The sequence below is a fragment of the Polyodon spathula genome, chromosome 10 (assembly GCF_017654505.1).
Source record: "Polyodon spathula isolate WHYD16114869_AA chromosome 10, ASM1765450v1, whole genome shotgun sequence".
In the NCBI taxonomy this organism is placed as follows: domain Eukaryota; kingdom Metazoa; phylum Chordata; class Actinopteri; order Acipenseriformes; family Polyodontidae; genus Polyodon; species Polyodon spathula.
The window spans coordinates 44,066,949-44,079,735 of NC_054543.1; the positions used below are offsets into that span (position 1 = coordinate 44,066,949).

The 12,787-nt window shown below is 39.7% G+C and overlaps 1 protein-coding gene across 1 annotated transcript in view; it reads left to right on the top strand.

The window, feature by feature from the left end:
* The window catches only part of LOC121322381 (solute carrier family 12 member 8-like), a 29,559-nt gene that overhangs the window by 8,902 nt on the left and 7,870 nt on the right, over nt 1-12,787 (top strand). Inside the window, exons 6-9 of the mRNA XM_041262245.1 lie at nt 7,104-7,217; nt 8,898-8,985; nt 9,997-10,084; nt 12,407-12,553. Coding sequence (XP_041118179.1) covers nt 7,104-7,217; nt 8,898-8,985; nt 9,997-10,084; nt 12,407-12,553 — 437 coding nt within the window. The remainder of the gene's footprint in view (nt 1-7,103; nt 7,218-8,897; nt 8,986-9,996; nt 10,085-12,406; nt 12,554-12,787) is intronic.

The window sequence follows — 12,787 nt, forward strand, 5'->3', positions numbered from 1 at the left end:
TGTTCTTTCATCCGGGACTACTGACAGTAATATTGCACCGATTCTGACATTAAAACTCTATATATCATAGTGAGACGAATCCTTCTTTTTAAAATAAGAAATTTGTTTATTTTTTTTAAATTGTGCCTCTTTTGAATCCACTGTGTTGCTATTTCCAAAATATATTTCAACACATATTTTAAAGAGATAGCAAACAATGAAAAAAAAAGTTGTGATCTTCTGAAGCTGCGTGTTTCTGGCTTGCCGTCTGTGAAAAGGTTTTTTTCGGGACCGTATGCTTGAAACCATGACTGCTTCCTTTCCCTGTGACTGTCACTGTCGTATTTTAGTTGTGTGTACACGGTTGGTATGCCTTGGGTTACATGTTTCGGAACATGATTCTGTCTGTACAATTTTTTATTTTTTAAAAACATGTCAAGATTTTTCGCTTGTGGTGAGCGGCTAGCGAGAAGGCAGGGTTGTGAATCCAGGTACAAAGAGATTTGATTTAAAGTAGGGTCACGTGTAGCTTTGGGCCTTGTGCAGTTTTTTTTAGCAGTATAAAAGCATGTGGGGGAAAAGTATAGTGCTGCAAAAAGTGGCACAACTTGGTGCAATTGTATCACATTATATATAAGTAGGTATTTTAAAAATCAGCCAAAAACCGCTCCATAATCACTTTGTTTTTCTTTCCAAAATGCTGAATACATTTGAAAGTCTGAGTCCATGTTAGTCTAGGCGCGGAACCAAGTCTCTCGTCATAGGTGTCCAATTGTAAAATGACTGTATATCTTTTCTCTGTCTTGTTTTTCTTACATTTAATAATACGATATCATTACCGTTACCATCTTCAGTGCTGCATGGCAATGTTAAGCAGCAGCTCTTACATGCCTTCGCTTCTTAGAATTGGTCTAATAACAGTATGGAAGAGAGGATGTAGCCCACGTAAGTGGCTGCGTTAGCTTTCCCTGATTAGCACTGGTCTTTGACTGCCTTAACTAAGTTAACATTAGGTAGTCCAAGAATCAAGGACTGCTAATCAAGGACTGTGAAACCAGCCTTTGGAGCTTAACAACATAACAAAAAAGATAAACTGATCTATTCAACTGATCTAAACGGAGAAGGATCTAAATGCCTTGATTTCACACACTCCAGCTAGCACTAGTCTTGGACTAGCATTTCTAAGGTAACATTAGGTTTTCCAAGATTAGTGCTAATCAAGGTCTATAAAAACTATCTGGCAGCCTTTTGACAGTCTGTCTGTAAAAACATGAAAAAACAACACTATTTTTATCTGCCACTGTTTAGGTCATGTGAATAGATCTAGGAGTGTTTAAATTGGATAAAATAAAAATAAAAATGGTTTCCCGTAGCAGAATGCAATTTTGAGATTTAATTAGCAAGCGGAATGTTCAGTACTGGAATGGGAGTTCATACTTGACTTCCAGTGCTTTGTATTGTCTATGCAGGAAAAGCAGATATAGACTGGAGACTCAGTAAGGATGTCCCCAGTGCTCCATTCCCTGGAACTGAGAAACTCCTTCTTACTGTAATTCACTGGTTTGCTAATGGCTTGGGTGTTTCCCTGTTTCACCCACATTTTTTAATCAGTAAGATCAGAGATCCAGATTCGCCACTGCTCTGACCCTTCCAGTTATTCCTTCCTGGAGCCAGCTCCCAGTCCTGGGCTCTTTCTTCAAATAGAGCACACATTTACCACCCACTCTGACATTGAGCTTTTTGTGTACGTAGTCTCTCCACAGTTATTTGCCAACAATTAAAACAATTGTTTTGTATTCACAGAATGTCTGATATATTGTTTTAATATTTGCATTATTAGGCTTTATTTTTTTATTATTATTTTTTAATTTTTATTATTGTAAAACTGCTCCTGTTCACAAGCGGTGTAACAGATCAACATGAAACTTGGCAGGTATCACCCCGTGTAGATTACAGTTCAGATGCAAAAATAATTGCGCTTCTGCGTCAACCAAGATGGCTGCCTGATGCATGTTTTGGGAAAACCTTTTAAAATGTTCTTCTTGGGAACCGTTGAACCCATTGAAGTTGCTGCAATGCATTTTACTGTCAAAGTGGAGGCCACCACATTCGCCAAAATTAGTCCAAACATCAAACTGCTTCTGTTTGCAAACCGTTTAACCAACTAACTCTGAACTTGGTTGGCATCATCCTGGGGACAATGGAATTCAAATAGGGAAACATGGGGTTCGTTTGTAAAATAAGATGGCCGCCAGACCTACATTTTCTTCTTAAATTTCAAACCGCTTCCATTGTACATGGTTTATTTGATTAACTCCAACATTGACTTGCATCATCCCTGCGTTAATACGACAAAAATGGTGTTTGTGTGTGAATCAATATGGCCACCTGACACATTTTTTTAAAAACCTTTCAAAATCTTCAGTCAAATGTAAAACTAGCTTATAATTCCTTACAAAGTGCAGATAAGTTAACGGTTACTATGGAACACATATAGGAAACCATATGTGTTCTATCCAAAAAAATGACCTTGTCTGTGACCTTAGACCTCTTCTTAAGTTAAAATGTAAAGCTAGCTTATAAATCCTATAACTAGTTGATTAAACGGTTTGCAAACAGAAGCAGTTTGATGTTTGGGCCCGTTTTTGGCTAATTTGGTGGCAGCCATTTTGATAGTAAAATTTATCACAGCAACTTCTGCTTCGCAAACTTGAAGCGGGTTTGGTTGCTGATGACGCAAAGTTTCAGATCAATGGGTTCACCGGTTCCTAAGATGAACATTTTAAAAGGTTTTTCCAAAAAATGCATCAGGCCACCATTTTGGTTGATGCAGGAGCCAAATTATTTTTGCATCTGAACTGTAATCAGCACAGGATGATACCTGCCAAGGTTCATGTTGACAGGTTACACCGCGTGACAGGAGCAGTTTAAAGTTTTGGGAATAATCTTCATCATCTTAGATTTTGATTTCAAATCTCTTTTAAAAATGATACACGCTCGCTAGGGATGATGATCATTCTTTCCTGAAGTTTTGTGGTGGCAAACTGCTGTGTACTTTGTTTTCTGGAATTGTATGCTAATAGTTTTGTACACTTTTCAAATTGAATGTCCTCTGAGCACGTACTATCAGCCCTGTATAAAATGATTCATTTTTAAGCAGTCATGTGAAGGACAGCACATTTACACAGAAGTGCAGACTGTAGGTCACAAATGTTTCCATTTTTTTTTTTTAATGTAAAACAAAATCTCACTGTAGAACTCGTACAGGCAAACACACAAGAGAGAAAAGATGTTTGTTGCTTTGTACCGTTTACAACATCTGTTTATCTGAGCCTCTGGGGCAATAATCCAGATGAGATATATTCAGCCCCACTATTTAAGCCACCGCGTAAGATATCTGCTATTAATCTACATTTTTATGTTAACATGCTATGATTGGATGATGGAAGACTGCAATTTTTCAGGACCATTTAATTCAGCTTATTTTGAGGAAAATGCAGATTTTAAAATGTAATTGCACACTCGCTCCTTCATCAAATGATTTAAGGTGGTTGGATTTGTTTATATTTTCAAGTTGTGGTGAAATAAATTAAGATTCCCATTCCAGACGCGTATGTTAACTGATTGGGAGGGAATGTTAAAAGACCATCGGATGTAGCATTTATAAATGCTTTACTTTATTTTACACATGGTGCTTTCAGACAACTTGGGCCACCATATACAATCAGGCTGAAAATCCTGAAAACTCCAGCAATGGTGAGCCTGTGGCCCAGCAGGTTAGAACCCAGCATCTGATAGTCTATTAGCCAGCAGGTACTGTTTTCTAGGAAGAAAATATTGTCTCAATAGGTGTTTTCTTGGAAAATGCATCCAATAAAAGCATTTGGAATATGGTAGAATTTGTAGGAGCATGCCTGTTTGGGTCCCAGAGTGGCATTGCTGAATCGGTTTCAAACTGAGAAAAAAGTATTTGTCTAGGTGGTTTGATCCATCTAATTCATGATGGTGAAACCAGCTGTTGGATCCGAACAACACAACAAAAGAGATTAACCGATCAATTCAACTGATCTAAACGGAGACAGATCTAAATGCCTAGTTTCACATACTCCCTGTAATGCCTTTTCTGTGACCAGGCAGCTCTACAACCACCAGGATGGTCAGCAAGATCTGGTTCCTGATAAAGAGGAGTGCACAGGAGACAGAACTATAGAATAGCATTGTAAACAGACACCAGCAACATATACTTCAATGTGAATCTGATTGTGGGGCACTGCAATTGTAACATAGCATTTGTAAGTGAAAACAGCATCCGCTGTGCCGAATGAACAGTGTGCTAAAAACTGTGTCTACGTTACTCTCGTTACAGTTACCCACCATCAGGAAATGACATGTTATTTCAGTTCCAATGTATATAAATGATATCGTTTTTACTGCTGTGATCATCTACTGATACAGGCAGGCCGACGCTTCTTCACAAAATGAGTATCAAAATGCCGCAGGATGTTTGTGTTTTGCCTTGTTCTTTTAAAACATCCTGCATTAAACAAACAGTCACCTGTTTACTGACCAGTCTGACTGCGTGAAACCATGAAACTTTCTATTGCTTGTACTGTTTCCCCGTTATCTAATCTCAGGGTGCCAGACTTATTTAATTCCTGCTGATTATCCACATTGCTGTTTTAATACAGAAGTTGCCAACACCTGATTGATTGCCTTGGTGAAAGTGTGTAATAGTTTGTAAGTTGAGCCAGAAGGGTGAAGCATTTGTTCCATTCAAACTGAAGGAGCTGCTTCAGGTGGGCTAATCTGTACACTTTTATTATTTATTGCGGTTTTAGAATCGAGTTTCCGATCTCATCCATCGGGTGCCAGAGTACTTCAAACTGCGTTTCTATTTAAAGCGGGTTTCCTTCTGTTGTGTGGCACTTTCTAAAAGGGAGACGCTGTTCCAGTTTAACCTCCTTCCACGGTCGTGGCTGGAGCCCTGCTGTTGTGTACAGGGTTAAAAAAAATCAAGCGGCAAGCATCGGAGCAAAGGCAGGAAGTGGGCCAGTGAAGAGGAGGTCTGGGTGAGCAGCTCCACTCTGAGAATAGCAACTTAGAAGGGATAAACAGGCTGTGCTTCAGATGGGTGGCGACTTCCTTTCGGGTAAACACGTCATTAATCTGAGGGAACACATTCTTTTCCATCAAAAGATAACCAAAGGGAAATTGCTTTTCTCTGGGTCCACTGTGTGTGTGGAATATTAAGGTGCTGGATGGTGTACTGGTCTGCTTTGGGACTTTATTTAAGCACTTGCATTGAGGGTGCCCTAGCCAAAAACATTTGTCAATTTGTCTGTTATACAGAGATGGGGGGTTAACACTATTGTGTAAATATTACTACAGTTTATCAAGGTGCCTTCAATCAGACAGCTTGATCGCATCTAGTTTGTGAACATTTGGTGTCCCCTATAATTGTTAGTACAGGTCAGAAATCTTTGCCAGGCTAACCCCCAATCCCTTTTAACTGATCTAATATCATGATCATCATCATGTGCTGACATTCTGTGAGAATTCCTAAAGTGGCTGTAGCCAACAAAATTATTCCATAAAGGTACGTCCGTTTGTTACCATATATAAAGTAGGTCTGAAGTGTGTAGTTTTGAAATAAACACATCATACTGTAGCAAGCATGTATTTTCCTTTTAAAACGTGATATCTGGTACTCAGTTGGTCTCAGTTTGCTTGTTGCATTCAGGATGCCTGTTACTGTTGCACTTTCTAGGTCATTTCACCTTATCTGGGTCAAAGCACGTTAATGGCAGCAAAGCATGTCAGTCAAAGAAGTGCAAGATTACCTGGAGGTTAGAAGATTTCTTTAACTTTGTGTAGTACCACACATCAGCGTCTATATCAGTCTTCGTGCACAAAGATTAACACACGCTGTCCTCCGAAGCATGTGCCACCAGCTGACTGCCTCTCCCCACACTGCAGATTCACCATGCAGCTACAGCTCCGGGCAGCCCAAAGGGAAGCCCACAGGCGCCCAGCCAGACTACAGGGGTCGCTGGCGCGCAGTGAGCAGAGGACACCCTGGCTGACACCAAACCCTCTCCCACTGGCAGTACCCAGCCAACTGTGCACAACCCCCTGGGAACTCCCATCCACGGTCGGCAATGGAATAGCCTGGACTCGAACCGGTGACATCCAGGCTATAGGGCGCAGGAGTGCCTTTACCAGATGTGCCACACACGAGCTCCCACATTGGTGTATTTCTGTCTGTCAAACTGTACCATGTAAAGGCCCTATATTTTAAGGCTTTTAATGATGCCCCTATTTTTCTCCACCATTTAGATCAATCGAATAGTTAATAGAGTTAACTTTGGAAAGACATAAACAATTGAAGTGACTTTTCCCTGACACTGAGTCTGCATTGTTCAGTTCAGTTAAGTTCTGACATTTGCTTAAACTTAAACTTGTGAACAGGATAATTGAACTTGGCAGCCTCTGAATAATCAGAAACGAGCTCCAGTTTGCACGCACCTTGGCAAGGTCCGTATCCCCTCTGCGCAGTTACATAATGAACTCACCCCAAATAACCAGCAGCCACTGGCAGAGCGTTCCAAGGATCGCTGTGCTCTGACCAGACTTGTTGACTGATACACACTACAGTGTGTCCTCTTTCCAGCCTGCTCTCACAAACAAGACCAGTGTGTTGCTGTTGAAAGCTGGCCTTCATTATTGCCTTTATTTTCTTCAAACAGATACTTAATTGAAAAGTACATGCAACTGTAATCTGGTCTTCTGCTGTTTGGAAGCACACCATTTACCAGCTGTGCCCACAGATCCCAAGTCAACATTTGGCCTGCCAGCTTCTTTTTCCATGCCCTCAGTAACTAGATGGCCTGATCCATCTTATTCAGATGCAGCACACTTTAGGTACCAGCTTGTTTTCTTGACAGCATACATTTCTAAGCATGGTGTTTCTCCAGATTTAGCTTGATGTTTGATCTCTTACCATCCTGTGAAAAGTCAGCTGCCAAAATCATTATTTGTTTTCATGATCATGATATTGATATACTTTATTTATGGATAAAGCCATGCTTATTATTCTGTTTTCCTTTTCTTGAATCCATTTGCAGCGCATGGCTTTGTTGGGTATTCAGAGGAGCTGCTCCGTAACAACACCCTACCAGACTACACCCCTGGAGAGTCCTTCTTCTCTGTGTTTGGGGTGTTCTTCCCTGCAGCCACAGGTAAGCCTGAGCTCTCCACTCATAACTCTGGTGAGCGGTCAGCAGCCAAAAAACAAGCAAGGCAATTGTCTGAAATGGTTTTGTACTGGAGTGAAGGCTAGTCTTTATATACAGCAGCGTCACAGGGGACAGGGTTTTGCAGCCCATGTTTTTCAGGTTCTCTGAGCCAGTGCTGGGTTGCCCCTGATGTGAAACAAGGACAGCTGCCACTGCTAAAAAAAAAAATGTCTGGTGGGAAAGCATGCATCTGTTGAATATTCACTGGTTTAACTTTAAACTATATAAAGGGAGAGCTTGCTGACAGTTTCCATGGCAATAATGGAATTATCTGTGGAAAAGCAGGCAGATTATCTAAGGGTGACCACAGCAAGTGGCAGCTGAAAATCCAACAAAATGAAAAAACAGCGAATGTGAAGGTTATTTCAGGGATCTGGCCCGTCAGCTGTCTCCTTTTGTTACTATATATAATAATGGCTTATTCTAAAGTTATTCTATAGGTCACAAGTCTTCCACCCCTAAACACCCAATCATGAAATCTAATCCTAAAAAAATATTAAGAAACTTTTCAACTATGTGGGTGTTGTCTTATTCAGTAAAAATGAAAAATATGAACAGATGTGGATGACTGTGTAACATCTGCATTCAGGCCAGTTAAATAATCTTGCAATAATGCAGTTTAACTTTTTATAATAAAAAGTTCTAATTAATTCTGGTGGCTCTTTTTTGCACTCTGTCTAGAGCAACAATATCCCATTTGTAGCGAGGTGACAAGAACTGAACACAGTATTCTAGATGAGGTCTTACTAATGCATTGTACAGTTTTAACATTACTTCCCTTGATTTAAATTCAACACTTTCCACTATATGTCCAAGCATTTTGTTGGCCTTTTTTATAGCTTCCCCACATTGTCAACATAAATGCCTAGATCTATTTCATAGATTCCTCCTTCAATTTCAGTATGTCCCATATGGTATTTATAATGTACATTTGTCATGCCTGCTAGCAGTACCTTACACTTTTCTATATTAAATATAATTTGCCATGTGTCTGCCCAGTTGTGAATGCTGTCTAGATCATTTAGAATAACCTTTGCTGCTAACTTTCTTACTATACCAGAATCTAAGTCATTATGTAGATTAGGAGTAGCAGAGGACCTAATGCTGATCCCTGTGGTACTCCACTTGTTACCTCGCTCTATTTTGAGGCTTCTCCTCTAATCAGTACTTTCTGTTTTCTACATGTTAACCACTCCCTAATCCATGTGCGTGCATTTCCCTGAATCCCTACTGTGTTCAGTTTGAGAATTAATCTTTTATGCGAAGCCGTGTCATATGCTTTGCAATTATCCATTGTCGATGTTGCATCCTCAAAAAAATCAAGCAGGTTAGTTAGACACGATCTCCCTTTCCTAAAACCATGGTGACTGTCTCCCAGGATACTGTTACCATATAGGTAATTTTCCATTTTGGATCTTACTATAATTTCCATAAGTTTACATATAATAAGTCAGGCTTATTGGTCTGTAGTTACCTTGTTCGGTTTTGTCTCCGCACACAGAGACCTTATTTTTCATGATAATGACGTCTGTGACATGTTATTTATATCCTTGGTCATCTTAGTATTCAAGGTTTCGTGATGATAATGCCTCTGTATGTGCATTTATCATCTCTCAAATGCAGGTGTGATGGCCGGGTTCAACATGAGTTCAGACCTCCAGAAGTCAGCGATCAGCATCCCAGTGGGGTCCTTGGCTGCCATCGGTGTCTCGTAAGTCCTCCATGGAAGTGCTTGCTTGCAGGATACAGAGCAGCGACCCAAATGTGACCAATCTGTTCTATATTCCATCTGGAAACAGCTATTATCCATTCAAACCATCATGCGCTGCGAAGCAGAGCCGGAGCGCTCCAGTGTGAGGATTTGTTACACTTGATTTGGTCGCCATTAACTCAAATCGGAGGAATGTTACATTGGATAATAGCACTTTAGAAATTTGCTTGAAAGATGAATCTGGAGAGATACATGTGCAATCTTTCCTGGATTCCAAATATTGTATGGTGCACCAGCTGTGTAGACAGCTTGCCAGCCTCACAGAGCTCCTCCTAAATCTAGCCCTAGGCTGAACAAAACTACACTGGGCTTCATTCAGCCACTTCGTTAATTATTATTAATTTGTCATTTAGCAGATGTTTTTAGCCAAAGTATCTTACAGAGACTAGGGGGTGAACTATGCATCAACAACTGCTGCTGCTGTTGTAGAGTCACTTACAATAGGACCTTGGTTTTACATCTCATCCAGAGCTTTCTAAAGAAACAGTTTGTTAACTAACTGTAAATATTTAGATCCACCGTCAGTTAAACAGGGACACGTTTCATTTAGCGATGCTGGCACAGATTTCGTTTGTCTTTATGGGCCAGGCAATATGTGTACAAAGCTACACTGTTCTTGTGCCTGTTCTCCAGATTCCTAGGAAGCCACAGACCCCCGTAATTAACCTTTTCTACATGTGTTGTGATAAAAAGACAGCATTGCTGTATTTTAGGAATCTTTCTCATAAATGCTAAGGTAAAACCTTAAAATAAATCATTTAGATGTGCCTTCATTAGAGTAGTTCTAGGAATCTACACCACACGCACAGCGGTTTAAAGATCAAAAGCCTTGTTTGTTTGTTTTTTCTTACTACCAGTGATATAATTTTGTAGTGCAAACCGTATTTGAGAATCTTTTTTATTCCACGTGGGAAAACCGATGAGAGTATTGTCTATTTTGGGTAATTCCAGGTGGTTCCTGTACTTGGTCTTTGTGTTCCTGCTGGGTGCCATTTGTACGAGGGAGGCGCTGCGATATGACTTCTTGATAGCAGAGAAGGTAAATACTGGTCTGTTACTGACTCTGTCTTATCTCATGGTGATAATAATAATAAAAACCTCAGTTCAGCTGTTTCCCTCAAGAAAAGGGAAAAACATAGGAAGGATAATTAAAGCAAGGTAAAAAAAAAAAAAAAGAGAGAGAGAGAGAGAACACTAAGCATGGAGAAAGAATGATACTCTCACATTTCCGAATCAAATTTACAATTTCTTTATAGTATGAGTGTGTTTGATATACTGGAAGCCTGGTCTTTTCTCCTGCTCGAACGCAGACCACCATACGTTTTACTGTATTCAGCTATGGTAATATGATTCACCCCAGGGAAAAACAAGAGTGATTCATTAATGTGATAACCTGGATTTATCCAGCTAGTCCCACTGAGATTAAAAGGGTGGCCGTATTTAAATTAAGCTCTGTTTAGAGTCTTAAAAAATTGTGTGATACCAGTGTAGTTACTATATTCAGTTGACCTGAAACTGTGGTGTGTTTCATATACAATTATATTTATTTATTTCTATATTAGAAATTTTAATCAAAAAGAACAGTCCAAGCCCGTTAAAAACAGAGCTACGTTTATTTTGGGCAGCAGCTTTATTAGGTTTCAGTGAATTCTGTGTGTTTAAGAGGACAAAAAAAGCAGTAAATCTAGGGGCAGCTGGCTGCTGGGCTTGCTTCGTAAGCTTGTTTTCTTCCATTCTTCAACGCCCGTTCACTGGGCTCCCCGTGCTCCACCTAATTTATTTCCTTACACAAACAGGACCACTGGTGGTGTTATAAGACTTTAATAGGAAGACTTTAATATGAATATTAATAGTTCTGGCATTGTCTTTGATATACTACAGTCATTTTAAAATGCAGTCATGTTCTAATAGCAGCACTTGAACCCTATATTTCTGCTAATCCTGGACTTGTATTAAAGAATGAAATGTATCCGCGCCTTGGGTATTCCAGCACATTTGTAAAGAGCTGCTTTCAACCATATTCAGCCAGTGTCTCCAGCTAGAGCGAAGAGCTTTAATGGCATGTATTTCACACATTTCCCTGCCTTTGCTCCTTTTTAATGAAGACATTCTCAAGGAATACACTGTTCAGTCACATTTCTATTAATGTTACACAGAATACATTCTTCCTCTAGTTTAAAGATGATTGCTCCCTTTTTTTAAATGTATAACTTCCAATAAGAATACATAACTTTATATTCCTGTTGAAATTCTGCATCGTTTCCAAACATAAGATTTTGAAGATATTAAAACATGTTAGGGGAAAAAAAAACAAAAAAAAAAACCCATCTATTAGATTGATTTTCTTATGACATGCCAATGTTTCAATGATGTTTATATGCTCAAGCAAACAGGCACATTTAAATCAGGAAACTAAGGTTAAATGGTACCAATGTAAGGATGCAGTTGTGGCTTACTGTATATGGAGCTACAGCTTTTAAATGCTGTTAGCAGTTGAATAATGGAGCTTTAGCATTTGCAACCCTTTAAGCAGACCACATGCATTTAGGAAATAATGACTTTTCAATTTCTCATGAAATGAGAAAAAAAATTGCAAGGATTATTCATGTTAATTCTGTATTAAGGGTTAAGGGAGTCTTTTCTTCATTAAATTTGCCTTGGATTATTATGTACCGTAGCGCTGCAGTGTTGTAACAGGGTTAAGGAATTCCCTGCATTCCATATGTCATGTACTATAATTGTCATTCATTGAAGCATGCTGTTGCGGTAGACTGCAATCATGACCTACCACCCTGTCGCTGCTGTAGCATGACAGCTTCAGTGCAGCACGAACTTGTCTTCTGTGTGTCACAGCTCACGCTGTAAGCTGGAATCCCTGACTTTCTGATTTCTTTTATTTCTTTGTATTGTTTCCTTATAAGTTTTAATTCTGTCTACTTCTATGCCTTTGGAAGCTTTTGACACTTTGGTTCAGCTGTGATGATACAGCAATAATAAGGAAAGCAATCATATTTAAAAAAGAAACAGGAACAATCGGGTCCTGTTTGCAGTATCTGGGTGGTGGATGGATTTTATAATATAACAGAGACAAGCTGGTCTAGCTGGTGTTCAATTGGGGCTTTCTCCCTGTATGCTGCACTGGAATTGCAACCCTAACAATTCCAGATCTTTCACAGACATTGCTAGGAGTCTGTATTTCATGTGTGTCACCAGGGAAAGAGTGCATTCATTTCTGGTTTCTGCATTCCCTAATTGAACTTTGCGTGAGACCATGACCATGGGCACATGGCTCGGCACTGACTGGCTCACAGTGCTGCGGTGGGACTGGGAGTGCCAATGTCTCTCTCTTTGATTATTGCAGGTTTCCTTGGTGGGGTTCCTGTTTCTACTTGGACTGTACATTTCCTCCTTGGCGTCCTGTATGGGTGGTCTGTATGGGGCGCCCAGAATCCTTCAGTGCATTGCACAGGAAAAAGTGATACCCATCCTTGGCATCTTAGGACAAGGGGTGAGTAGATTCAAAATGCTGGTCTGTATCTTTCTGGATTTATTATATTAAGTATTATATAAATGGTTGGAATGTGATAGAATGTATACTGCACTATTGAAACCTTAAACAATTTTTTCCTAATAGAAATCACACTATCCGTGTTTGCTTCTTTCCCCAATACATCCTGTCTAAAAAAGCATTGATTTGGGTTTTTGTTTTGGTACCTGTGACAAAATGTTTTGTAGTGCACAG